The sequence below is a fragment of the Mesoplodon bidens genome (genome assembly GCF_964165515.1).
Source record: "Mesoplodon bidens genome assembly, chromosome: 1".
Taxonomy (NCBI): Eukaryota; Metazoa; Chordata; class Mammalia; order Artiodactyla; family Ziphiidae; genus Mesoplodon; species Mesoplodon bidens.
The window spans coordinates 196,349,162-196,375,109 of NC_138176.1; the positions used below are offsets into that span (position 1 = coordinate 196,349,162).

General features: G+C 36.7%; 1 protein-coding gene across 2 annotated transcripts in view; it reads left to right on the forward strand.

Moving 5' to 3' along the window:
• The window catches only part of TLL1 (tolloid like 1), a 281,852-nt gene that overhangs the window by 187,863 nt on the left and 68,041 nt on the right, over positions 1-25,948 (forward strand). For both annotated transcript variants that reach the window (XM_081250937.1, XM_081250938.1), the window contains exons 10-12: positions 16,305-16,407; positions 18,906-19,022; positions 20,207-20,352. In XM_081250937.1, the coding sequence (XP_081107063.1) occupies positions 16,305-16,407; positions 18,906-19,022; positions 20,207-20,352 (366 nt within the window). The remainder of the gene's footprint in view (positions 1-16,304; positions 16,408-18,905; positions 19,023-20,206; positions 20,353-25,948) is intronic.

Sequence of the window (25,948 nt, forward strand, 5' to 3'; positions counted from 1 at the left end):
TAATCTTGGTTGTAGTTTTTTCTTCTTCATCATGTTAAATATGTCCTGCCACTCCCTTCTGGCTTACAAAGTTCCTGCTGAAAGACCAGCATTTAACCTTATGGGTATTTCCTTATGTGTTGTTTGTTGTTTTCCCCTTTCTGCTTTTAATATTAGATCTTTTTATTTAATTTTTGATAGTTTGATTAATATGTGTCTTGGCATGTTTCTCCTTGGCTTTATCCTGTTTGGGACTCTCTGTGCTTCCTGGATATGATTAACTATTTCCTTTCCCATATTAGGGAAGTATTCAACTCTAATCTCTTCAAATATTTTCTCAGTCCCTTTCTTTTCCTCTTCTTCTTCTGAGACCCCCATAATTCAAATGTTGGTGCATTTAATGTTGTCCCAGCGGTCTTTGAGACTGTCCTCAATTCTTTTCATTCTTTTTTTCTTTATTCTGCTCTGCATTAGTTATTTCCACTATTTTATCTTCCAGGTTACTTATCCATTCTGCTGCCTCAGTTATTCTGCTATTGATCCCTTCTAGAGAATCTTTAATTTCATTTTTTGTGTTGTTCATCACTGTTTGTTTGCTCTTTAGTTCTTCTAGGTCCTTGTTTAACGTTTCCTGTATTTTCTCCATTCTATTTCCAAGATTTTAGATCATCTTCACTATCATTATTCTGAATTCTTTTTCAGATACTTTGCCTGTTTCCTCTTCATTTGTTAGATCTCGTGGGGTTTTGCCTTGCTCCTTCAACTGTTTATTTCTCTGTTTTCTCGTTTTTCTTAACTTACTGCGTTTGGGGTCTCCTTTTTGGAGGCTGCAGGTTCTAGTTCCCGTTCTTTTTGGTGTCTGTGCCCAGTGGCTAAGGTTGGTTCAGTGGGTTGTGTAGGCTTCCTGGTGGAGGGGACTAGTACCTGTGTTCCAGTGGATGAGCCTGAATCTTGTCTTTCTGGTGGGCAGGTCCATGTCTGGTGGTGTTTTTTTGGGTGTCTGTGGCCTTATTTTGATTTTAGTCAGCCTCTGTGGTAATGGATGGGGTTCTGTTCCTGTCTTGCTAGTTTTTTGGCATAGGGTGTGCAGCACTGTATCTTGCTGGTTTTTGAGTGGAGCTGGTCCTTGGTGTTGAGATGGAGTTCTCTGGGGATTTTTGCCATTTGATATTACATGGAGCTGGGAGGTCTCTTGTGGATCAGTGTCCTCAACTTGGTTCTCCCACTTCAGTAGCACAGCCCTGATGCCTGGCTGGAGCACCAAGAACCTGTCCTCCACAAGGCTCAGAATAAAAGGGAGGAAACAAAGAAAGAAAGAAAGAAGAATATAAAATAAAATTTAAAAATTATTAAAATAAAATATAATTATTAAGAAAAAATACATTATGTGATTAAAAAAAGATAGCCAGACAGAACCTTAGGACACATGGTAAAAGCAAAGCTCTACAGACAAAATCACAGACAGAAGCATACACATATACACTCCCAAAAAGAGAAAGAGGGGGAATATATATATATATATATCATTGCTCCCAAAGTCCACGTCCTCAAATTTGGGTAATTTCGTTGTCTATTCACGTATTCCACAGATGCAGGGCACATCAAGTTGACTGTGGAGATTTAATCCGCTCCTCCTGAGGCTGCTGGGAGTGATTTACCTTTCTCTTCTTTGTTTGCACAGCTCCTGGGGTTCAGCTTTGGATGTGGACCCGCCTCTGTGTGAAGGTCGCCTGATGGCGTCTGTTCCTGCTCAGACAGGGTGGGGTTAATGGAGCAGCTGCTTCTGGTGTCTGGCTCACTCAGGCCGGGAGGAGGGAGGGGTACGGATGCGGGGCAATTCTGCGGCAGCAAAGGCCAGCATGACGTTGCACCAGCCTCAGGTGTGCCATGTGTTCTCCCAGGGAAGTTGTCCCTGGATCCCGGGACCCTGGCAGTGGCAGGCTGCACAGGCTCCCAGCAGGGGAGGTGTGGAGAGTGACCTGTGCTCGCACACAGGCTTTTTGGAGGCGGCAGCAGCAGCCTTAGAGTCTCGTGCCCAGCTCTGGGGTCCGCGCTGATAGCCGCAGCTCGCACCTGTCTCTGGAGCTCCTTTAAGCAGGGCTCTTAATCCCCTCTCCTCACACACCAGGAAACAAAGGCAAGAAAAAGTCTCTTGCCTCTTCAGCAGCTCCAGACTTGTTCCGGGACTGCTCCCCGGCTAGCTGTGACACACTAGCCCCCTTCAGGCTGTGTTCACTCAGCAGACCCCAGTCCTCTCCCTGGGATCCGACCTCTGAAACCCAAGCCTCAGCTCCCAGCCCCCACCCGCCCTGGCAGGTGAGCAGACAAGCCTCTTGGGCTGGTGAGTGCTGGTCGGCACCGATTCTCTGTGTGGGAATCTCTCTGCCTTGCCCTCTGCGCCCCTGTTGCTGCGCTCTCCTCCTTGGCTCTGAAGCTTCTCCCCTCCACCACCCACAGTCTCCACCCACGACGGGTCTTCCTAGTGTGTGGAAACCTTTCCTCCTTCACAGCTCCCTCCAACTGGTGCAGGTCCCGTCCCTATTCTTTTGTCTCTGTTTTTTTCTTTTTTCTTTTGCCCTACCCAGGTATGTGGGGAGTTTCTTGCATTTTGGGAAGTCTGAGGTCTTCTGCCAGTGTTCAGTTGGTGTTCTGTAGGAGTTGTTCCACATGTAGATGTATTTCTGATGTATTTGTGGGGAGGAAGGTGATCTCCATGTCTTGCTCTTCCACCATCTTGAAGCTTTCTCCCCCAAGACAAATTTTAAAATAATTAACAAAAGGGAGTGAATTGCACTGTAAGATTATGAAGTTTCAATAATTCAAATTCTGTGGTAATGTAAAATAGGCTTCTGGATTAATCTAAGAAAGTCAGAATTATGCCTCAGGGAGGAGAAGACTTCACATATTCATTTATAAAGATGATGTCTCAAATAAACTGGGAAAATATTTTTTCAATAAATAATAATGAAATCATTTAAAAATATTTTTGAAAAAAATTAAACTTTTATTTTATAAATTTATTTATTTATTTATGCATGTGTTGGGTCTTTGTTGCTGCATGCATGCTTTCTCTAGTTCTTTGTTGTGGTGCCTGGGGTTCTCATTGCAGCAGCTTCTCTTGTTGCGGAGCACAGGCTCTAGGTGTATGGTTGTCAGTAGCTCTGGCTTGTGCGCTCTAGTGCACAGGCTCAGTAGTTGTGACACATGGGCTTAGTTGCTCCGCAGCATGTGGGACGTCCTGGACCAGGGCTTGAGCCCATGTCCCTTGCATTGGCAGGCAGATTCTTAACCATTGCCCCACCAGGGAAGTCCCTAAACTTTTATTTTATATTGCATATTTTTTTCTAAAGAAAGCATAAGTGATTTGTTTTTTATTTTGAAAGAGATGTCGGGTACATAAATTGAAAATAAGAAAATGTAATAAACTAATTTTTAGAGCTATTTACATAAACTAAATCTCTTTTATAAAAATGCAAATATACATATTAAAATCAAAATGAAATATATTATAGCACAAATGGATAAGACAACATTGATATTATACATATATGAAGAGCTGTTATAAATTAATAAATAAAGATTTACACCATAATAGAAAATGACTGAAGAAGCAGAGTATTTATTGAAGTATCAGGGTAAATAGATATTTAATCAATGTATGAAATTGTTTACTGTCATTTTTTATCAAAGTAATGCTTCAAAAATGTGCTGTATTTCATTCATCAAATTGGCAATGAAGGAATAGAATGATAATATCAAGTGATGGTGGGAGTACCCAGCTCCTGAAAGTAAACATTGAGATAACATTTCTGAAGAACACTGCTAATCTGTATCACATTTTGCAAAACACTTTATCCTAGAAATTTATCCTACAGCAATTATCTGTTTATATGCAAAGATAGCTATTTAGAAAAATGAAAAATTGAAAACAAAATAAAATTTGAAAACCGAAAGAAAACACTGATTGGTTTTTTTAAGTACTAAATATTCTATTTTACAAAAATATACATAATGGCCAATGCAAAAGTGAAATGTTTATTTGATACTTTCCTTTTCAAATTATTTGTATTAAGAAGGAACAAAATATGGTATAAATGAGAAGACTGTGGCAAAATTTCTCTCTCTGAAGATAATCACATGAGTTATTATTTTAAAATATCATCGCACCCTTATTACAAACTTTTTTTTTTAAAGGCTGTATTTCCTGGAACTAGAGACTATGTTTTCAAATTATTGGTAAGTTTAATAAGCAGGTTAAAAATCATAGGCATGAAAAGATCTAATTTTTAAATTACATATGTTAGAGACAAGATTATAGAAGAATATAAGCATTGTGTTGGTATATACCAACACAATGCTTATTTCTCCCTGGTAGGTTTACAGATAGGTTTTGATTTCTTCTTCCTTTCCTTTTCTACAATAAACGTATATTATTTTATCTAGGAAACAATATTTTTTAAATAAGAGTGTTGTTGTGCAATAATGTGGATGTACTTAATGCCACAGAACTGTATACTTAAAATGGTTAAAATGTTAAATTTTATGTTTATTTTACCACAGTTAAAAATAATAAGATTGAAAATAATCATAATCATAATAAGATTGTCAATGTACAGGTATCTCTTCCTAAGACTGAGCTTCCTATGGTAAAGGCAGTCCTGTTCAATCCCAGGCCGTCTTGACAATGCACAGCAAATGCTGGGAACAGCCCAGAATGTGCCTCTGGGAACGTAGCTGTACTGAGCTGACAGAAGAAAATAATATCGATTTTTTCATTCCTTGGAGTTGATTGACCTTTCAACAAGGGCATATTGCTTATGTCTTGAATAGAGTTAATATTTTTTCTTTTCCTATATAGCCCATTTAAAAACTATCATTTCACCTCTTTCATTTTGCAAAACTTTCTTTTTACAAAATCTAATGACTTACATATATGGGGTCGATTTACAATATAATATTTAGATTGCCAAAGGCCGCTGCTTAAATTTAGCAATTACTATGTAGAAAAATCTTTGATTTTATTAAAATAAATGCATCTGCTGGTTTGTGAAAGAAATCTTTGCCATCAAGAATCTTACAAACATATAACAAGGACAAGGCCTAGTAATATAATAGACAAACTGAAAAATAGCTGAAGAAAGCAAGAGAGAACTTGTCATGGATTTGCAGAGATAAGAGAGTTCAGATCTTGTTGGGAGATCTAGACATTACTGAAGAGAGGGCAGTATTTATTTCAAACTTTGAGAGATATGAAGAGTTTCTAGAAATAGGAAAGGGGAAAGTAAGATCCCAGGTAGAATTATGTATACCTTGAATAATGGAATACTAAAATTGGGGTACTTTGTCAGGACGCAATAGCAAGAGTCAGGGATGAGTGGGATGAAGATTCTTTGTTTGAGATAGTGAAAGTGAGGCAGTAAAGGTAGGTTATCACATAGAATCTTTGATGCCCAGGCTTAGAAATTTATAAAGATGGATGTAAAGCCACCAATACCATGATGGGAACCCAACTTTACTGGGATTAAAATGATCATGAGGGCCTCCCTGGTGGCGCAGTGGTTGAGAGTCCGCCTGCCGATGCAGGGGATACGGGTTCGTGCCCCGGTCCGGGAGGATCCCATATGCCGCGGAGCGGCTGGGCCCGTGAGCCATGGCCGCTGAGCCTGCGCATCCGGAGCCTGTACTCCGCAACGGGAGAGGCCACAACAGTGAGAGGCCCGCATACCGCAAAAAAATAAATAAATAAAAAAAAAAATAAAATGATCATGAGTGTAGGATGAATTGGAGAAGAGTTCAACTAAAAAAAAACACACACACACATCTTGTGAAGCTCTTACATTAATTCAGAGAAGCATGGAGAGCATTGACAGTGACATAGAAGGAGGAGAACATTTTCAGGGGCATTGCAGAGTATCTATAGAAATTGGCAACTGATTAGATATAGGGATGGAGTAAGGATTAAGGAAAGACAGGTATAAAAAGTGTTCCTGTGAATAGTTGGTGATGACAAATAAAAATTTCAAAATCCAGATATTATCATATATACTTAAGCAGAAAAATTATTTTCATAGCCTAATCCAGCTCCTGGTCTTCACCTGCCATCTAATGAATTCCTGATGGAATTATGATCTGACTCATACAACTAGTTTGTTGTAAGGCAGGGGCTTAAACCAAGGCCCCAAGTTCTGCTGCCCATTCTTCTTTAGAATTTAAATTAAGAATCCCTTATTTTAACATGTTCATTTTCCTGGGAAACTTTAATGTATTTATGTCTCCCAGCAGAGTTAGATTAAGTAAATTGGATTAATAATTTTATGTATTTCATAACTGTTTAGGATTCTTTTTTAACATCTTTATTGGAACATAATTGCTTTACAATGGTGTGTTGGTTTCTGATTTATAACAAAGTGAATCAGTTACACATATATATAAATATATGTTCCCATATCTCTTCGCTCTTGCATCTCCCTCCCTCCCACCCTCCCTATCCCACCCCTCTAGGTGGTCACAAACCACAGAGCTGATCTCCCTGTGCTATACGGCTGCTTCCCACCAGCTATCTATTTTACGTTTGCTAGTGTATATAAGTCCAAGCCACTCTCTCACTTTGTCATAGCTTAACCTTCCCCCTTCCCATATCCTCAAGTCCATTCTCTAGTAGGTCTGTGTCTTTATTCCTGTCTTATCCCTACGTTCTTCATGACCTTTTTTTTTCTTAGATTCCATATATATGTGTTAGAATATGGTATTTGTCTTTCTCTTTCTGACTTACTTCACTCTGTATGACAGACTTGAGGTCTATCCACATCACTACAAATATCTCAATATCATTTCTTTTTATGGCAGAGTAATATTCCATTGTATATATGTGCCACATCTTCTTTATCCACTCATCTGGTGCTGGACACTTAGGTTGCTTCCATGTCCTGGCTATTGTAAATAGAGCTGCATTGAACATTTTGGTACATGACTCTTTTTGAATTACGGTTTTCTCAGGGTATATTCCCATTAGTGGGATTGCTGGGTCTTATGGTAGTTCTATTTGTTTTTTTTTTTCTTCCTGGTATGCGGGCCTCTCACTGGCATGGCCTCTCCCATTGCAGAGCACAGGGTCTGGACGCACAGGCTCAGTGGCCATGGCTGACGGGCCTAGGCACTCTATGGCATGCTGGATCTTCCCGGACCAGGGCAAAAACCCATGTCCCCTGTATCGGCAGGTGGACTCTCAACAACTGCACCACCAGGGAAGCCCCTATTTGTTGTTTTTTAAGGAACCTCCATACTGTTCTCCATAGTGGCTGTATCAATTTACCTTACCACCAACAGTGCAAGAGGGTTCCCTTTTCTCCACAACCTCTCTAGCATTTATTGTTTGCAGATTTTCTGATGATGCCCATTCTGACCAGAGTGAGGTGATACCACAATGTAGTTTTGATTTGCATTTCTCTAATGATTAGTGATGGTGAGCATTCTTCATGTGTTTGTTGGTAATCTGTATATCTTCTTTGGAGAAATACCTATTTAAGTCTTCTGCTCATTTTTCGATTGGGTTGTTTTTTAGTTGTTATTGAGCTGCATTAGCTGCTTGTAAATCTTGGAGATTAATCCTTTGTCAGTTGCTCCATTTGCAAATATTTCCTCCCATTCTGAGGGTTATCTTTTGGTCTTGTTTATGGTTTCCTTTGCTGTGCAAAAGCTTTGAAGTTTCATTAGGTGCCATTTGTTTATTTTTGTTTTTATTTCTATTCCTCTAGGAGGTGGGTCAAAAAGGATCTTGCTGTGATTTATGTCATAGAGTGTTCTGCCTATGTTTTCCTCTAAGAGTTTGATAGGGTCTGGCCTTACATTTAGGTCTTTAATCCATTTTGAGTTTATTTTTGTGTAAGGTGTTATGGAGTGTTCTACTTTCATACTTTTACATGTACCTGTCCAGTTTTCCCAGCACCACTTATTGAAGAGGCTGTCTTTTCTCCTCTGTATTTTCTTGCCTCCTTTATCAAAGATAAGGTGACCATATGTGAGTGGCTTTATCTCTGGGCTTTCTAATCAGATCAATATTTCTGTTTTTGTGCCAGTATCTTACTCTCTTGATTATGGTAGTTTTGTAGTATAGTCTGAAGTCAGGGAGCCTGATTCCTCCAGCTCCGTTTTTTGTTCTCATGAGTGGCTTTGGGTATTCGGAGTCTTTTTTATATCCAAACAAATTGTGAAATTTTTTGTTCTAGTTCTGTGAAAAATGCCACTGGTAGTTTGATTGAGATTGCATTGAATGTGTAGATTGCTTTGGGTAGTAGAGTCATTTTCACAATGTTGATCCTTCCAATCCAAGAGCATGGTATATCTCTCTATCTAATTGTATCATCTTTAGTTTCTTTCATCTGTGTCTTATAATTTTCTTCATACAGCTCTTTTGTCTCCTTAAGTAGGTTTATTCCTAGACATTTAATTGTTTCTCTTGCAAAGGTAAATGGGAGTGTTTACTTAATTTCACTTTCAGATTTTCATCATTAGTGTATAGGAATGCAAGAGATATCTGTGCATTAATTTTTTATACTTCTACTTTACCAAATTCATTGACTAGCTCTACTAGTTTTCTGGTAGCATCTTTAGGATTCTCTATGTATAGTACCATGTCATCTGCAAACACTGACAGCTTTACTTCTTTTCTGATTTGGATTCCTTTTATTTCTTTTCTTCTCTGATTGCTGTGGCTAAAATTTCCAAAACTATGTTGAATAAGAGTGGTGAGAGTGGGCAACCTTGTCTTGTTCCTGATCTTAGTGGAAATGGTTTCAATTTTTCACCATTAGGGACAATGTTGGCTGTGTGTTTGTCATATATGGCCTTTATTATGTTGAGGAAATTTCCCTCTATGCCTCTTTTGGCAGGGTTTTTATAAGAAATGGGTGTTGAATTTTGTTGAAAGTTTTCTCTGCATCTATTGATATGATCATATAGTTTTTCTCCTTCAGTTTTTTAATATGGTGTAACACATTAATTGATTTGCATATATTGAAGAATCCTTGCATTCCTGGAATAAACCCCACTTGAACATGGTATATGATCCTTCCAGGAGACTGTTCCATGACCACTTGAGAAAATGTGTATTCTGTTGGTTTTGGATGGAATGTCCTATAATTATCCATTAAGTCCATCTTTTTTAATGTATCATTTAAAGCTTGTGTTTCCTTATTTATTTTCATTTTGGATGATCTGTCCATTGGTGAAAGTGGGGTGTTAAAGTCCCCTACTATGATTGTCTTACTGTTGATTTCCGCTTTTATGGCTGTTAGAGTTTTCCTTGCGTATTGTGGTGCTCCTATGTTGGGTGTATAAATATTTATAATTGTTATATCTTCTTCTTGGATCGATACCTTGATCATTATGTAGTGTCCTTCTTTGTCTCTTCTAATAGTCTTTATTTTAAAGTCTATTTTGTCTGATATGAGAATTGCTACTCCAGATTTCTTTTGATTTCCATTTGCATGGAATATCTTTTTCCATCCCCTCACTTTCACTCTGTATATATCCCTAAGTCTGAAGTGGGTCTCTTGTAGACAACATATATAAGGGTCTTGTTTCTGTATCCATTCAGCCAGTCTGTGTCTTTTGGTGGGAGCATTTAATCCATTGACATTTAAGGTAATTATCAATATGTATGTTTTTATTCCCATTTTCTTAACTGTTTTGGGTTTGTTATTGTATGTCTTTTCATTCTCTTGTGTTTCTTGCCTAGAGAAATTCCCTTAGCATTTGTTGTAAAGCTGGTTTTGTGGAGCTGAACTCTCTCAGCTTTTTCTTGTCTGTGAAGGTTTCAATTTCTCCATCAAATCTGAATGAGATCCTTGCTGGGTAGAGTAATCTTGATTGTAGGTTTTTCTCCCTCATCACTTTAAATATGTCCTGCCACTCCCTTCTGGCTTGCAGAGTTTCTGCTGAAAGATCAGCTGTTATCTGTATGGGGATTCCCTTGTGTGTTATTTGTATTTTTTCCCTTGCTGCTTTAAATATGTTTTCTTTGTATTTAATTTTTGGTAGTTTGATTAATATGTGTCGTGGCATTTTTCTCCTTGGATTTATCCTGTATGGGACTCTCTGTGCTTCCTGGACTTGATTAACTATTTCCTTTCACATATTAGGGAAGTTTTCAACTATAATCTCTTCAAATATTTTCTCAGTCCCTTTCTTTTTCTCTTCTTCTTCTGGGACCCCTATAATTCGAATGTTCTTTCATTTAATATTGCCCCAGAGGTCTCTGAGACCTTCCTCAGTTCTTTTCATTCTTTTTTTCTTTTTTCTGCTCTGCAGTAGTTATTTCCACTACTTTATTTTCCAGGTCACTTATCCATTCTTCTGCCTCAGTTATTCTGCTATTGATCCCTTCTAGAGTATTTTTAATTTCATTTATTGTGTTGTTCATCATTACTTGTTTCCTCTTTAGTTCTTCTAGGTCCTTGTTAAATGTTTCTTGCATTTTCCCTATTGTATTTCCAAGATTTGGGATCAGCTTTACTATCAGTATTCAGAATTCTTTTTCAGGTAGACTGCCTATTTCCTCTTCATTTGTTAGGTCTGGTTGTTTGCTGCCTTGCTCCTTCATCTGCTATGTGTTTTTCTGTCTTCTCATTTTACTTATCTTACTGTGTTTTGGGTCTCCTTTTTGCAGGCTGCAGGTTCGTTGTTCCCATTGTTTTTGGTGTCTCTCCCCAGTGGCTAATGTTGGTTCAGTGGGTTGTGTCAGCTTCCTGGTGGTTAGGACTAGTGCCTGTGCTCTGTGGATGAGGCTGTATCTTGTCTTTCTTGTGGGCAGCTCCACATATGGTCGTGTGTTTTTGGGTGTCTGTGGTCTTATTATGATTTTAAGCAGCCTCTCTGCTAATGGATGGGCTTGTGTTCCTCTCTTGCTAGTTGTTTGGCATAAGGTGTCCAACACTTTAGCTTGCTCTTCGTTGAGTGAATCTGGGTCTTCATGTTGAGATGGATATCTCTCGGAGTTTTTCACCATTTGATATTATGCTGAGCTGGGAGGTCTCTTGTGGACCAGTGTCCTGACGTTGGCTCTCCCACCTCAGTGGCACTGCCCTGATGCCTGGTTGGAGCACCAAGAGGCTTTCATCCACATGGCTCAGAGTAAAAGGGAGAAAAAATAGAAAGAAAGAAAGAGCACAAAATAAAATAAAAGTTATTAAAATAAAACATAATTATTAAGAAAAAACATTTTTAAGTAAAAAAAAAAGGACATACAGAACTCTAGGACAAATGGTGAAAGCAAAGCTATACAGACAAAATCTCACACAGAAGCATACACATACACACTCACAAAAAGAGGAAAAGGGGAAAAAATAATATATCTTGCTCCCAAAGTCCACCTCCTCAATTTGGGATGATTCGTTGTCTTTTCTGGTATTCCACAGATGCAGGGTACATCAAGTTGATTGTGGAGATTTAATCCACTGCTTCTGAGGCTGCTGGGAGAAATTTCCCTTTCTCTTCTTTGTTTACACAGCTCCCCGGGTTCAGCTTTGGATTTGGCCCTGCCTCTGTGTGTAGGTCGACTGAGGGCATCTGTTCTTTGCTCAGACAGGACGGCGTTAAAGGAGCAGCTAATTTGGGGGCTCTGGCTCACTCAGGCCGGGGAGAGGGCTGGGTACGGATACAGGGCAAGCCTGCGGTGGCAGAGGCCAGCGTGACGTTGCAGCAGCCTCAGGCGTGCCATGTGTTCTCCTGGGGAAGTTGTTGTTGTATCACGGGACCCTGGCAGTGGTGGGCTGCACAGGCTCCCCGGGAGTGGAAGTGTGGATAGTGACCTGTGCTCACACACAGGCTTCTTGGTGGCGGCAGCAGCAGCCCCAGCGTCCCACGCCTGTCTCTGGGGTCCACGCTGTTAGCCGCGTCTCACACCCGTCTCTGGAGCTCCTTTAAGCAGCGCTCTTAATCCCCTCTCCTCGCGCACCCGAAAACAGTGGGAAGAAAAAGTCTCTTGCCTCTTCAGCAGCTCCAGACTTTTTCCCGGGCCCCCTCCCGGCTAGCCGTGGTGCACCAGACCCCTTCAGGCTGTGTTCACAACGCCAACCCCAGTCCTCTCCTTGGGATCCAACCTCCGAAACCCGAGCCTCAGTTCCCAGCCCCGCCTGCCCCGGTGGGTGAGCAGACAAGCCTCTCGGGTTGGTGAGTGCTGGTTGGCACCGATCCTTTGTGCGGGAATCTCTCCACTTTGCCCTCCACACCCCTGTTGCTGTGCTCTCCCCTGTGGCTCTGAAGCTTCCCCCCTCTGCCACCCGCAGTCTCTGCTTGCAAAGGGGCTTCCTAGTGTGTGGAAACCTTTCCTCCTTCACAGCTCCCACCCACTGGTGCAGGTCCTATCCCTATTCTTTTGTCTCTGTTTTTTCTTTTGCCCTACCCAGGTACGTGGAGTGTTTCTTGCCTTTTGGGAGGTCTGAGGTCTTCTGCCAGCGTTCAGTGGGTGTTGTATAGGAGCAGTTCCACGTGTAGATGTATTTCTGATGTATCTGTGGGGTGGAAGGTGATCTCCGTGTCTTACTCTTCTGCCATTTTCCTCAACTCCTGTTTAGGATTTATATTGTAAGGGGGCTCAAATATGTACCATGAAAATAATAATACATGAGAATCTTAACATTGTATTTAGATTACTTTAGTGTTTTTCTACACATTATCCAATTAAATCTCTCTGATTTAATTCTGCTGAGATCAGCCTGATATGATGATCTCCATTTTATAGCAAGAACATTCATTCAAACTCAGAAAGTTTAAGTAAACTAGCAAACTGAGAAGCTAGAACTTGAACCTACACTTTTTGACTCACAGTCACAAACAACTCCTAGTTGTGAAAATAAATGCAAATTTTCCCTTTAATATGATATAGGGCAGCACTGAACAAAACCTTAATTATCAATTATTCTCAGATTTGGCAAATCTTTCTGGAGAGGATATACAGTAAATATTTTTGGCTCTGCCAGATATACAGTTTGTTCAAATGCCCAATGCTACCATTGTTTTGCAGAAGCAGTCATAGACAATATGTAAAAGAATGTTTATAACAAAGCGTTCTTTACAAAAACTGGCTACAGGCTGGATTTGGCCCATGGGTTATAGTTTACTGGTCCCTGATTTTGCCCCTAGTGTTATTTCTGAGAAGAAAACTGTTGTCTGCCTAGAGAGTTTATCAGACTTGTCCAAGCTGCTTCTGGATGGAGCCCTGAAATCTATTTTATTTTACTGCTTTTAATTCTAATATCTCTTTCTAAAGAACTATTTAATAATATCAGTCTAGTTGACAAGATTTCTATCTTCCCCATCCCCAGCACTATAAGGTATAAATATTACTTTAATTGGTCTTTTTATGGTGTTCATGGAATTAGTTTAGGTAGTCAGTAATGTCTTAATTGTGCTGATGAAAGTTCACTGCTTATATCATTCTCTGGAGACTTCCAGACATCTAGTCCCTTGACTGTTGATTTGCCTTTCTTCAAGATTGTTCACTCTGTAAGATTGTAAAACAAAGTCTTTAATAAGCAAACTCCACAGCTATTGAATCTATTTAATTTGCAGAATAGCTACTAAGATGCTGAACAGATCACAGGAAATCTTAGAATTGTTCCTTGTATCTCCCTCAATCCCATGTTCCAGAGGAACTATGATTAATTTTAAATTGAGAAATAGTAAACTGATACTTAACATAAGAAATAAAACATCTATATAATTGTGCTAGGTAGTTTTTATTTCATCATTCTTTGAAAAAAAAGTTGCAATTTATTTATATAGAATAGCATAATATAATATAAAACAATCAAATATTTTTCAAGTACTTTTGATTTGTAATTCAATTATGGATTCTGCTAGCAACCTTAGTCAAAGGCCAACATTTTACTTCTACATCAGAGCACTAAGATTTGATTTTCGAAAACCTATCTTTATTACATTTTCTGCTTCTAAAGGACGCTATGTTTTACATTAAAGTAGGCCAGTTTTGTTCCTTCACAGTGCTTGGAGTTTAAAATAAAAGATTAAAAACAAGATAGGAAACTTTTCTGTTTAGAGTTACCCCCCTTCCAACTCTGTGTGTGTGTATGTGTGTGTGTTCCAGACTTCAAATATTAACTATTTGTTAGCAATCCAACCACATCGTTTCAAGTTTGAATAAATTTTGTTGACATGCATCCTTCCAATTTAGCTGATTTTTTCCTCATTGAGGAGGAAGTTGCATACCATTATACAACTCCTTTATACCCCAGAGGGAAACCGCAAATGAGCCTTGAGGTCTACTGTTTGTGTCTGTATTCTAGTTTTGCCGTCTCTGCTATAATAAATAAGTTCTCATATGATCATATAGAGTTGAAACCCTGGTTGTTGCTATAGGGAGAATACAAATGAAGAATGAAACTTAGTAACAGACAGTGGTAGTATTCCCCATTTGTAGCAGACTTAAAGTAAATATAAAGTTAAGGGGGAAAACCAGAAATTATTTCCCAATTATGTCCTAAGAATAACCTAATGTTGCATTGGTATTCAGAGATGGAAGAGCAAGCATATTGGTAACTACAGGAGAATAGTTTAGAAACTATGTATTTTGATAATCAAGTATGGAGGGTTATTGAAAAAGAAAGGGAAAAAAAGGATTAGTCCTTTCTCCTTTGATATTTTGGAAATTCTTGTAAAACGTTTTTTAGAATATTTAGAATGATAAAATCAGATGAAGAAAAAAAACCAAAGGAAAAAGAAAAAACTATAAATAAGGTAGAAAGAAATAAATGAAGTTTTATTAAACCGAAGCAAATTATGCCATGCCTACTGCATTACAGTTAAGCAACATCTTGTCTCTATTTTCACATCCTTGATAGATTTCATCCTCTTGTAATTAAGAAAGTACATGTTTAAAGAAACTGATAAATGTTGAATTTAACGGTGAAATGTTAACACCATTATAAGGTACAACTGACTTTCATTATAGTTAGACAAATTCTTAGTTTCCATCTCTGTGAAATGGTTATTTATATGGGCAATTAAAACCAACTTTGGCATACAATTTCATCAATGATCATCACGGTGCTGAGATATAAGACGCCATGAGAAATATTTATTGTTATGCTGTATCTTCATCCTAGGAAGAAGTAAGCTAGTTGAGTGAAGATTGATTTGCCATAATGAGTACTTACCTTTCTGTTAAATACTATGCTGAAGAAAGGGGAGAAGTATATGTTTTCTAACACAAAAAAGGTAGTACTTTTAGGGAATATGGATTCAAAATTGATTATACTTATTCTTTTCTTTTTTTCTTCATTCCTTGAGAGTCTTCCTACATTCGAATTTTTATAATGACACAAAAGGATTCTGTAAATACCGTTACAACCTACAGTTTTATATTAGAAGTATGTCAAATATTCATAATTTGTTGCATTTGGCCAAAGTCCATTTCAATTTCTAGATTAAAGAACAGGTTCATTGTACACCTTAAGCATCTTAGATGTTTTAAGCAGAATAGAGTTCGAATGAGTTTTTGAATATAAAAAAGTATTTTCCAAGTGAATTTTACCTTAGCAGATACATGCATTTTTATGTTAGTTAGGCTCTACTTTTTGGTGTAATCAACTAAAAAAAAAGTTAATTATATGAAAAGTAAAGTCTTTTTATAAAGCAGTAAGAAAACTGTCTTTTCTAAAGTTGCTCTTGAATTATCTTGAAAAGCAGCATCATTTCAAAACAAAGTACAGAATAAAGGGTCATGTACAAGATCTTCTAACTTAAAAGGTCTTCGAATACATATTCTTGGATCTGGAGAAACATAGTGGCATCTGTCTTTGATTATAGTTACATGGACAAATTTGAATTCTAGAGCTGTATTTAAAACATTTCAACATACACAATGATATTATGTTCCTGGAATATGGCACATGGTGGTTATTTTTAACGTAATTATAGATGTCTGAAATAAATTATTAAAAAGAAGACACTCATAGTAAAATCAGAAGTTCTCATGGTTTGTCATGTTTATCTAAGAAAATTCAAAATAAACTATTTGAATAAAGATTTCTGTTTGTTTCACAATTGTTCAAATTAACTTTACAGAAACTTTGGTTTAATTGCTGAAATGTTTAGTTTCTTTATTGACATTGTGCTTCTAAATTGTTAGACATTAAAGTGAATGAGAAAATGAGTGGTTTTTTGAGGTGTTTATTTAAAAAATATTAGAGGGATACTAATACAGGAAAAAAATTGCTATGAATCTCTTTTCACAGTAGTCCTGGGTTCCTAGACATGTGAAGTTACAATCATTTTTAATCTGTGTATTCTTTTGTTACATTTTGAAGATTGTCTTAAACTTTACTACGATGGACCTATACAAAAGTAGTTTGTGCTGGTATGATTACATTGAAGTAAGAGATGGGTACTGGAGGAAATCACCTCTCCTTGGTAAGAGATTTTTTTGCCTCTTATGTGGCTATGCATGTAGTCTGTCTTGTCCAGAGACAATTCTTTCAAGAGTTATCTTAGGGTTTAAAATGTATGAGACCAACATTTTAATTTTTCTTATACTTTTTTCAATCACAGCAAAAATACTCACAGACAGATAGATAAATAGACAAGTCATTGATTTAAACCAGCTTCAATTATGAGGTGGTATTTGGACCTGAACATAATGATTTAGAATAGCTTATACTGAATAATCATCACATATTCTGTATTTTTAATTTTAAAATCAGAGTTTTAGTGAGTAAACCAGATAAATTGTGTATTTGTGTGTGTATGTTGTTTTGCTTTGTTTGCTAAGGCAGTAGAGCATGAGCTGTTAGGTACACATTTGGTTTCTGGCTTCCTGCACCAAGGATATTGGTTCTTATTGTAGACGTCACAGTTTTGCTACTCAGGTTTTTGTGGCTGAGAAGGTGCATCTGTAGTTTGTGTCATAAATTGTAGCTCAGATTTGGTGCTCATGAAAGTATGCTACCAACATTTAACCACAGACCACATCACTAACTTACATGAGGCACTTTCCGTTGCCCTCTGCTTTACTTAAAGGTGAGAGCTGCTGTGAGCATGTGAGCTTCTACTCTATTGATTTTTTTTTTGAGATTGTACTTCTATTTTTAGAAATAGCTTTACTCAGCTGTGTTTATGTGCTTACATATCTTTTCTTCTTAACATCTAAAACCTGCTGAATGGACACTGTTGTATTAAAAGTGACAGCAGCATTAGTAAATCCAAGAGATCTGTAGAAATGCTTAAAAATAAGGGAAAATTAAGATTTGAGCTAATTTGATAAGTCAGGATGAAGAAAACATTGTCTTGAACATTTAGTTCCTTAGCCTAGATGAAGCAATTTGTAATATATTTATGTGTGTTCCAAAGAAAACATTTCATTAAACTCATATTGAAAAACCAGTTCTAAAACTGAAATATTGAGAACACTTTTTAGAGCACCATCAGCATTACACACTGCAGGGTGTAATGGCCTAACAGACTGGCTTAGTTTGACTACAATGTTCATGTGGAAAGCTTTCCCCACTAGTTCCTCTGAGACCTTGTTCCTCTGTGTAGCTGTCACACTGGCAGCATCAGAATCAGTTAGAAGGTTAGAAGTGTGGAAGTGCAGGTCCCACTCCGTACCTTCTGAACCGGAGACTGCATTTTGACAGACTCCCTGGCAATTCATATGCACATTATAGCATTTTCTCTTTTAGTCAGGTTACTTTCTTCCAATTTCCTTTTTTAAAGAATTGAAGTATAGTTGATTTACAGTGTTGTGTAAGTTTCAGGTGTACAGCAAAGTGGTTCAGATATAGATATAGATATAGATTCTTTTTCAGATTATATTCCATTACAGGTTATTACAAAGTTTTGAATATGGTTTCCTGTGTTTACAGTAAATCCTTTTTGTTTCTCTATTTTATATATAGTAGTTTGTATCTGTTAATCTCATACTCCTAATTATCCCTCTCCCCTTCCCTTTCCCACACATTACAGTTTAAGGGACATTGCTCTATTTTACATGCCCCTAATTTACTTTGCCACTTAGGGAGACCTTTTTTCACCTTCTATCTGTTAGTATGAATTTGTTTTAAGTTGACTGACATTTTTCATATACTAAAACTATGTATGACATCATTACCAAGGGCACACAAAAATGGATGACAATATATTATTCTTTGTGGAATTATTTCATGTGCATTGTCATATTTAACTTTCTGTCATCATATAAAATCTTAGAGCACAGTAGCAGATATACAGTAAGCAACGAATATTTGTGGAAAGTTGAAGGAGGGAAGAAGGAATGACAGGCAATAATATATTTGCTCAGTATTATACTTGCCTGTGGATAAACAATCAGAAAAAAATTAGAATTCATTATCAAGTCTTCTGATACTGTTTGCCATTCTGCCTACTACACTACATACTACAGCTTTATAGATGAGATGTATGTAGTAACATAATTCCTTGGGCAGCCTGTGGGTTTCCCTGACAAGTCGCCATTGAACATGGCTAAACAAAGAACTATACTTTGAGCTGTCACTTCCTTATTACTGACTAAACTGAAAATTTGAAGCAGTTTTTCAGGATCACTTGTACTTTTTTCTGTTTTCCATAGAATAATATTCCCCACCTTGATATATCATGTGTCATTTTACAAATAGGACATGTTTTGAGCTAGCTGTTTCTTAATTTTACAGATAATGATACTGACATCAGTCATTTAATCTGAGAGTATGTTCCAATATTCCATAAATAAATATGAAGAGATTTATTTATCCACCTTTATTAAGTAAATATTAAGGAATAATTATGGCTCTAGTTCCTAAGGGTAGATACAGGAACCAAATCAGGTTTTATGCATGCAATTTGTAGCTAGTATGAAAAGCAATTAGAATATAAAGTCATATTTAGGAGTCTCTTTATTCTTTTATTTCTTTTAGGTAGATTCTGTGGGGACAAATTGCCTGAAGTTCTTACCTCTACAGACAGCAGAATGTGGATTGAGTTTCGTAGCAGCAGTAATTGGGTGGGAAAGGGCTTTGCAGCGATCTATGAAGGTAAGTCACATTGAGTTTAGAGATGGCTTCTTCTTAGACCTCTAAACAGAAATATCCTTTCTCTCAATTTCATTAGAATGATATTGTAACTGTATTTTAATTACAAAATTTTCTAAACCTGTATTATAATGTTCATTATGATGATTTTAATAAAAATACTTGGTAAATTTAAACTGAAGAAACAACCTGCTTTCTGGTACCAGTAATGTGGTAACATGTAAATGTACTCATCAGGGATGTGTGGGGAAAAAAAAATTCATTATAGAGATGTGTGGGAAACAACAGCAACCACAAATGGTGAAAGAGTTCTTAAACTTCGGTTGTTTTTTCATGACAACATTAAAATGTTATGAAGAAATTACCACTTCTCTTTGTGCTGAGTTTGTGTGTATTTGATGCCTGTACTGCGGAAATGCCTTGATAAAGGAAACTGCACAGAAAGTAATTGTGCACAGTTCTGGAGCTTGCTTTGTCTAAATCAGAGAGTCAGCATTCAAGAAGAATTTACTAGAGGCTTTGTTCTATATGTATCTAAAACAGTAAACTGGCATTGTGCTTCCTGGCTTTAAAAACCTTCTTGCCAGATCGTGGGTAGAGAAGATTCTTCTTGCTCCTGCCTCTGCCAGCGCAGGAGTTTAGGCTATTTAGAAGACAGAAGATTTCTTCTTCTCTTAGACTTTTAAGAGAATGGAAGCATTTGTTTTAGAGATTGTGTGGTTGTGAAGAGTATGGTTTGGATGGAGCCACAGATGTTGAGCACGAGGCTCGCTCACAGCCAGAGGCCCAGGGAGTTTTGTGGAGCTTCTCTCCTGATCAACTCCTCCACTGAGGTAAAAGACTTAAAGAAGCAGTTCAGAGAGTCAAAGAGGAAACTCACATAGAATAAATTACAAAATCTCAAAAGGTTTTTAAAGTTTTTTTTAAATGCTTGTTTTTGTAAAAATGTGAATTAACAGTCATAAAAAATCATATATTCCTCTGCTGACTGTTATCTAATATTTATAGTTAAGTGGCTAGGTTTTTTTTTAACCAATTAAATATTTACAACCAGCCAACCTTGATTTTTATAACCTGGTTTTTGTGTACTCAGCTCCAGGCACCAAACTAAAATGTTATCTTAGAAGAAAATGAAAACGAAATGGTATGTCTAGGTTTATTTATTTGTTTATTTTTGCTTTCCTCAGCTATCTGTGGAGGTGAGATACGTAAAAATGAAGGACAGATTCAGTCTCCTAATTATCCTGATGACTACAGGCCGATGAAAGAATGTGTATGGAAAATAGCAGTGTCAGAAGACTGCTATGTCGGGCTGACCTTTCAGGCCTTTGAGGTAAAGTCCTTCAGGCAGCCTTTGTGGGGCACATCCTCCATAAATGACAGTGCATTTAATGGGATCCTCATTAAAAAAGCAAAGAACTAGAGAATCAGCTTTTTCATCAACAAAGAAGCAAAGGATTGCCTATAAAATGCAACATCAAGAGCAAAAGAGGTTTTTTTTTTCTTCTTTCCTCTTACTGCAGACATTTTCAAGAAGATTAAAGTGAGTTTACATTATCTGTGCTTTTTGAATTAGAATGTTTGAAGTACTGTCAATAGTTTCTTTTTACAAATTCCCAGGCTTGTTTCACAAGAATGCTTGAAGAGTCCATTAAATAAAAAACTTTTATTTCTCTTCTAAACTAAGACGTTAAAGGTAGATTATCTTTTTGTTGTTGTTGTTGCAGTGTAAATCCATTTTTCACCTTTTTATCATTATGCAGAAAATTATTTATATCAAAAACAGGGATTTAAATATTTTTAGGAGCTTTTGACTTCATCAAAAATATTTATTGGGGAAGAGATCAGCACCGACATTGTATTATTAGATGAGGGCAGAATAAACCAAAGGCCAGTCAGAATCCTGGAGCAAAGTCTGCATCTAAAACTACTGCACTAGCTAATGAGTCATTTTTGTGTAGTGGGGAGAACTGAGTGAGGGATTAGAAGCTAAGAGATATGGGAATTTGTCAAGAACTCCTGAGCATGTTTAAATTGCAGAATCAGGCTAGAAATTGAGAGCCCAAGGTGGAGTAGGAAGGAATGATGAGGTGCTGGCAGTAGGTCCAGGAAAGAGTTAGAGATCCAGATGCCATTACTGGAGATTATTTCTTTACTGAAATTAGAAGGCTTACTTACTGTCCAAGTGATCAGAAGGCCGGTGTAGAGAACCCCATTCATTGCCAGGATGTGCTGGCCACTGAGTGTGGTGACTGTGTGGTGTCCCAGTCCCCATAGCAGGAGCCCCAGGGGAATCCAGGTGTTACTCAAAAGCCCAGAGAAACTCATACCCCGACCTGTAAACTGTGTAGCATATTTTTTGGTATTGTCTCTACCCGTTTGCTTGTACCTTTTAATTTTCAAGACATATTTCTTTTTAATCATGAAAAAACTCTCTTTTATGCCGTGATCATGATGTTTATGCCCCTGACCCCTTTGCATTTTTGGAAACCTTGGTTCCGAGATTATCTGATTCACATTTATTTTTAAATTTTATTGGATTGCAAACATTATTCAAATAGAACACTTTATTGTAAAGAGTAAACTAAAATTGGGTAGGATTCACTTTTTAGACCAAAACAACTGGTTCGCTGAAAAATTATCTAATGACCACATTACATGTGTTAATATTTTGTGCTATTGCAAAAATTAAGAGATGAACTGCCTTTCAATATATAATTCAATGTTTTATAGAATTCTATTATAGTAGTGATGTCAGCAAATACATTCATTCCATGCATCTAAAAACTGAGATGCAGAAATTGCTGGCTTAGCTGGTTTGCAGGTTTTTTTTTTTGGTTTTCTGGGTTTTGTTTGTTTGTTTGTTTGTTTTGATATATCAATATAGTAAGAGTGATATTCTTCAAAAATAGGATAATGTAAGGACAAATAAGAAAGATTTACACCTCAGGCACTTAAAACCATGCCTGACACAAAGTAGTCATTTAATAAATACTTGTTGATTAAGTGAATGAATAAATTATTGCTAAGCTTTGGAAATGAGGTAGAGTCATGTCACAGTTTGGCTGATAGTACATTTTATTTATTATCTCTAGTTTCCTGTCCTTTCTTCATTTTGCTTTATTTCCTTATGTTTTTCCTCCTTTATTTATATGCTGGACATATTTGAATGTCTAGTAGGCCTCTCATCTTTAAGTAACTAACATCAAGCCTTTGATTGTCTTCTTTTACTCACACTAACCCACTCACCTTCAGTCTTCTCTATTTCAATATTTAGTGTTTCAGTATGTCACTATTTACTCAAGGAATATCCCTATTCCACTTTTTGTCTTAAACCCCAAGGCTAATTAATCAGCATATTCCATTTGCTTTGTCTTCAAAATATACCACATACATGACCACTTTATATCTACTTTCTGGCCACCACTGTTCTAATCACTGCCTCTTGCTTTGGAACTTTGGTGAGCTCTTCACATCTCTACACTTGCCCTACATATCCTGATATCCACACAACAGCTGGGATGATACTTTCAATGTAATTTATATCAAACACTCCTCTGCTTAAAGTTTTATCAAACACTACTCCCCATGTGCCTCATGGAGAAAATCTTTGTGTTAGACTTTCAGGCATGTGTTATAATGCTGTTGGCCATGAATTCACTGTTAATGAATTGGAATATCTGTGAAGGTACCTTTAAACAGAAACACACATAAAGCAAGGATAAATATTGATTTGATGACAAAAATTTTGTGACCAGAAGCTCTCAGAAACCTAACTCTGTATTTCTCCAGGAGCCATGAATCAGTATTCACTAACTCAGTGTTTTCAGTGACTTTGTTGAACTCAACTACTGCTAATACTGAGAATCAACTGTATATATTTTTAATTTGGTCTAGTGGTCATTAGGTGGTTTGTTTCAGTTACTCAGTTATCTGTTTATATCAATTTGTTTTTGTTTACATAACATATTTTCAATATACAGCTTATGTGTTTTATATTTAAAATGTATAATTTAAAAGAGATCTTCACTATTTCTCAGTGTTTTGTGTCTTTCTCTGACAAAACTGTTTTTATTCACTGATATCAGTCTTTGACTTTTTCAAAAACTTTCTATTTTTGTAACTCTTATTCCCTATGTCACTCTCTCCCTTTTCAGATAAAAGGGTCCTTAAGATAAGCTAGTTCTGTTGAAATCTACTATAAAGAACTTACTGGCTGTTCATTATTTATGCCTTTCTGTGAATTTATGTCATGAATATTCACCTCTCCTAATGCTACTTAGATTTTAATGTAAGTACAGAAAGAAATCTGAACAAGTGCTTTTGTTAATGAGGGTAATAGACTCCTAATATTTCTGTAATCATCACCTTTGGGAAGATTTTTCTTCTCTAGCAGTTACTGGTATGTTGACTCTTAAGACCAATACTGAAGTGAGTTTCTACATGAATGTAGATAATGTCTAAAATCATTTTGAAGAACACATCTTCTCTTCAGCAGTGGTATTTGTAAAAAAAGCCTCTATACTACTATTTCACTTGAGAACTTTCAGTATACAGAAATACATAAGAGAAAAAGTTGGGAAGACTTTATAGTACAACTTCAAAGAAATGTCAGTAAAGCAGGAAATAAGTGAAATAAACCCAGAGCTTAATTATGTTTAATTAAAATCCCTACATACATTTATTTAAGTGGGATTACATTTGAGGTACTTATCAATATTTCTACACACTGTGATTTGGTTATACTTTCCTTCTGAAAACCATAGTATATAATAGTCTTTCCCGTTATTACTAGCAACATTCTAAACTACATACAAAAGTTTTTTATCTTGGCACAGTTGACCCTCGAACAACACAGGTTTGAACTGCAGGGGTCCACTTATATGTAGACTTTTAAAAATAAATATAGTACCTGTTACTTTCACTTTACAGATCTTTAAGCATGGGGGAAAGTTTGTGTTTTATTAGAGATCACAATATATGGAATCAGAAGAATTAGGGTTTAAGTGGTGAACCTCTCCAAGCTATTTCAGCCTCCTTCCCTTGGGTGACTCATTTATCAGTTGCTTTGTTTTTGAGGCAGAGATAGCAGTTGGCGGTTTTTCAACTGTTCTGGGTTGGCACCCCTAACCCCTACATTGTTCAAGGGTCAACTGTACTTTGTGAATTACCTGATTAAGAGTAATCCTTTAATTCCTTTAAATATTTTATATTAGTTTAAGTTAAGTAGACTAGTCTTTGTGAATGAAGTAGGAAACCAAGACAAGATCTTAATTAGTTAATATTTTGATGCTTGTCCTGCACTATTTTTGGATATTTGGCTAAGAATATATATTGGTTAATGACTATATAAGAGAATATGGCTATATAAGAGCTACTATATAAGGTAGCTCTTCAGAATTATAGTTTAGGTTATCATTCTGCTCTGAAAGATTAAATTAAACAAACTTGCCCAAGGTCACACATTTCTTAATTGGTAGACTGTGAGTGATACCAATTCCTTGGCCTGGCACTCTTACACCAAGGTCTTAGTAGCAAAAAGAGGCATCTAATTCTCCTATGGCAATAAATTCTTTCCTATCATAACTATTGTCATTTGTACATTTGAGTTGTTTAATCAATAAAAGCCTGTCAGTCAGGGGCATGTCTGTTTATTCATCACTGTTTATATATTATCAAGTATATATTTATTATCTGGTCATCATAGGTTTTTAGTAAATATTTATTAAATTTACGAGTTAAAAATAATTGTGGGGGCTTCCCTGGTGGCACAGTGGTTGAGAGTCCGCCTGCCGATGCAGGGGACACGGGTTCGTGCTCTGGTCCGGGAAGATCCCACATGCTGCAGAGCGGCTGGGCCCGTGAGCCATGGCCGCTGAGCCTGCGTGTCCAAAGCCTGTGCTCCACAACGAGAGAGGCCACGACAGTGAGAGGCATGTGTACCGCAAAAAAACAAACAAACAAAAATTGTGTCATGAAGGAAAAAAAAATCAAATGGCAACATTGAGAAACCTGAATCATATAAAAATAGACCTAACCCAGCCTTATGGTTTTGATTTTCACATGCTTGAGCATTTTTTCTCCTCCATTTTTGAGCTCTAATTGCATACGTATCAATATTCATTAAGTATTAAATAGTAATAATAAAACTAATACTAATTAATAAAATATTAAAGATGACAGTGGTACATTTTAAAATAATCATCTATTAACCTTTTATCCTTTTTATTTAAAATTCCTTTTGTCATAGCATTTATTACTTAAATTTACTGTATTTTTCTCGTTATTAAAATTAATTTATTTTTAATCATAAATGCTAATCTTGATTGTTTTTGTTAGTCATACTTTTCTTTAACATTTTACCCCAAAGCAAAAAATAATGACTTAGCATTGTTCCAAATGTATAGAATTTTAAGTTATATTATCTATAAAAGTTAAATCATTTATGGTGTTGATAGTATGAATTATATTTTGAAATTACATTCTAACACTCATAGAAGACTATTTTTATTATGGTAAAATAGAAATAACATAAAATTTACCATCTTAACTATTTTTTAAGTGTATAACACAGTAGTGTTAAGTACATTCACATTGTTGTGTAATCAACCTCCAGAACACTTTTCATCCTGCAAGACTGAAACTCTTTACCCAGTAAGCAACAACTTCCCATTTCCCCCGCCCCCCAGCCCCTGGCAATCACTCTTCTGCCTTATATCTCTTTGAATTTGACTATTCTAGGTACCTCATGTAAGTGAAATCATACAATGTTTGACTTTTCGTGTGACTTATTTTTTATTTCACTTAGTGTAATATCCTCAAGGTTCATCCATGTTATAGCACTTGAAAGGATTTCCTTCCTTTTTATAGTTAATATCCCATTTTATGTATAGACCACATTTTGCTTATCCATTCATCCACTGATGGAC